This window comes from Carlito syrichta, unplaced genomic scaffold, assembly GCF_000164805.1.
Source record: "Carlito syrichta isolate Samal-C Ts95f unplaced genomic scaffold, Tarsius_syrichta-2.0.1 Scaffold126506, whole genome shotgun sequence".
Classification (NCBI taxonomy): domain Eukaryota; kingdom Metazoa; phylum Chordata; class Mammalia; order Primates; family Tarsiidae; genus Carlito; species Carlito syrichta.
This window is the reverse complement of record NW_007070602.1, coordinates 1-2,855: the sequence shown is the minus strand read 5'-3', so window position 1 is coordinate 2,855 and position 2,855 is coordinate 1. Positions and strand designations below refer to the sequence as shown.

The window sequence follows — 2,855 nt, the reverse complement described above, 5'->3', positions numbered from 1 at the left end:
CGTCGCGTCAGTCCGGGATGCCCGCAGAGACAGGGCGGGGCAGCCTCCGGGCCGGACGGCCTCCAGCTCCCCCGGGCTCCCTGACCCGGGCATCTCCTGCAGGTGCAGGTGAACGGGCAGGCGGTGGCGCTGCCCTACAAGAAGTATGGGCTGCAGGTGTACCAGTCGGGCATCAACTACATGGTGGACATCCCCGAGCTGGGCGCCCTCGTCTCCTACAACGGGCTGTCCTTCTCCGTCCGGCTGCCCTATCGCTTGTTTGGCAACAACACCAAGGGCCAGTGCGGTGGGTCCCAGGAGGGCCGAGGCCGGCTGGGCGTGCCGGGGGCCCAGCTAGGAGCTTCCCACCCACTGCTGGGGCCGCGTGGCCACGTCCCAGACTTGCCTGTCCATGGGCGGCCTGGCTTGGCCTCTACCCTTGGCCTGGGCAGCGGGTCCCGGGGGGCCTGGGTGGGAGGAAGGAGGGCCTTGCCCGTCGGCGGGTGGCCCGGTGCTCGTGTGACGCGGCCTCTCACTGACGCAGGCACCTGTACCAACAACACTGCGGATGACTGCGTCCTGCCCAGTGAGGAGGTCATCTCTGACTGCGAGATTGCGGCTGACGACTGGGTGGTGAATGACCCATCCAAGCCACACTGTCCTCAAGGCAGCTCTACGACCAAGCGCCCGACCATCACGACCCCAGGGGCTGGCAGACCCACCCCACCTAAAAACTGCACAGCGTCTCGTCTCTGCCAGCTCATCAAAGACAGGTGACCGCTCTAGGCAGCTGTGGACACTAGGGGCTCAGGGCCTCTGGAAGCTGCCTGGCCTCTGTGTCTGCCACGTTAACAGGGAGGAGATCAGGCTCCACAGACAGGCGCTAAGCCACTGAGGGCCTAGGCAAGCCCCCTCCACCGCGTGCCTTTCTAGACCTCTCAGACCTCTCCAGCCTCCTGATGGGGCAGCTTGGCTGAGCCCGAAGCTGGGGTAGAACAGTTGCCTGGGACAGAGCTCGCACTCGGGGTGGGCACGGCAGAGAGGGGGCTTCCAAAGCTGCAGCTGTGGGGAGCCTGCTCCCGTCCCTGGGGTCCAGGTGAGTGGCTTCAGCCGGGGCGGCCGAGGGACATCCTGGACCTGATGACCGGCTTCTGTCTCCATGGACCGCAGTGCTCTCTTATTCCCCACTGGCCGCCGTTCCTGTGCACGGCTGTCAGCGCAGGACCTCTCTGGCGGGTGCAGGCCGGGCCAGGCTCCAGGAGGGTAGCCTGGTGGAGGCGCCGGGTAGTGGGGCGTGGGAGGCAGGTGCCATGTGACTCAGCCCGTGGGCACCGGCCGGAGCGTGACCCAGCCTCTCCCCACAGCCTGTTCGCCCAGTGTCACGCCCTCGTGCCCCCACAGCACTACTACGACGCCTGCGTGTTTGACAGCTGCTTCGTGCCCGGTGAGGGCCTGGAGTGCGCCAGTCTGCAGACCTACGCAGCCCTCTGTTCCCACCAGGGCGTCTGCATCGACTGGAGGAACCACACACGCGGGGCCTGCTGTAAGTGCCGCCTGCCTGCCCTCCATGTGGGGCCTGCCAACCAGACATGGGGCTCTAGCCTCTGCCAGGGGCTTTGCCCAACCTGAAGCTGGGGGTGGGTGGGCCACGGCCAGGCAGGCAGGGGCAGTGGGCGTGAGACCCTGGGTGGGGAAGGAGGACAGGTCAGAGGAGCTGGGGTACCGGGAGTCCCACCAGCCTTGCCATCACGGCCAGGCACCCACCACCCAGCTAGGAACACACACAGGGCTGAGGCTGACTGTACCGGGCAGTGGTCCCTCCACCAGTGTGTGGGGTCTTGCACGGGGACGGCAGCGCTCTTACTTGGAGGCCTGAACTTTCCTCCTGACTTGGCCCTCTGACCTGTCCCACAGCGGTGCAGTGCCCAGCTCACAAGGAGTACCAAGCCTGTGGCCCCGCAGAAGAGCCCACTTGCAAGTCCAGGTCTGTCACCTGAGGGCCACCGGGACCATGGGCTTACCCCCTGGCAGGACAATATTTTCTGGGTGTGGGAGTCCCGCGTGCCCGCTCCCCAGTCCTGCAGCTCCCAGCCCTGCCCAAACGCCTGACGACGCCCTCCCGCCCCCAGCTCTTCCCAGCAGAACTCCACAGGCCTGGTGGAAGGCTGCTTCTGTCCCAAGGGCACCATAAACTATGCCCCCGGCTTTGACGTCTGCGTGGAGATGTGCGGTATGCCACCTGCTCACTTCCTGCCTCCTCCCGGGTGTCCGAGGCTGGGGCCACGGGGCTGACCCAGTCCCTGCACCACAAGGATTCTGCTAATGGGACGTGTTTTCTCCCTCTCCCTAGGCTGTGTGGGGCCAGACAACGTGCCCAGAAAGGTAGGCCCTTCTCCTTGGTGCTGGGGGAATTTCCCCATAAACTCTGAGTGGGGGGTGAGGGGTGAACACGAAGCCTGGGAGCCTCCAAGACTGAATAATGAGTCATGTGGGTCCCAGAGGGCTGAGGCGGAAGGACGTTCACCTCCCCGTCCGCCCATGCGCCCATGTGCCCACCCATCCACCTCCCCATCCGCCGTCCGTGCATCCGCCCACCCACCTGTCTATCTGTACCTCCACCCATCTGTTCATCTACCCATCCATCCGTCCATCCATCCATCCGCCACCCACCCACCCGTCTATCTGTACAGCCATCCATCCATCCATCCTGTCCACCTATCTCCACCCGTTCATTAAGTCTCTGTCCATCTATCCATCCATTTAGCCTCCACTCATCCACCCACCCACCCGTCCATCCGTCCATCTGTCCATCTACCCATCCAGCCATCCATTCTCTATCGTTCTCTATCCATCTGTCCCTCCATCTTCCGTCCTCC

General features: G+C 64.7%; 1 protein-coding gene across 1 annotated transcript in view; it reads left to right on the top strand.

The window, feature by feature from the left end:
- LOC103250097 (mucin-2-like) overlaps positions 1-2,361 on the top strand; it is a gene marked incomplete at both ends in the record, with an annotated part of 5,150 nt that extends 2,789 nt beyond the window's left edge. The window contains 6 exons of the mRNA XM_021707853.1: positions 103-286; positions 524-752; positions 1,344-1,522; positions 1,894-1,963; positions 2,109-2,209; positions 2,330-2,361. Coding sequence (XP_021563528.1) covers positions 103-286; positions 524-752; positions 1,344-1,522; positions 1,894-1,963; positions 2,109-2,209; positions 2,330-2,361 — 795 coding nt within the window. The remainder of the gene's footprint in view (positions 1-102; positions 287-523; positions 753-1,343; positions 1,523-1,893; positions 1,964-2,108; positions 2,210-2,329) is intronic.
- Between the last annotated feature and the right edge of the window lie 494 nt (positions 2,362-2,855).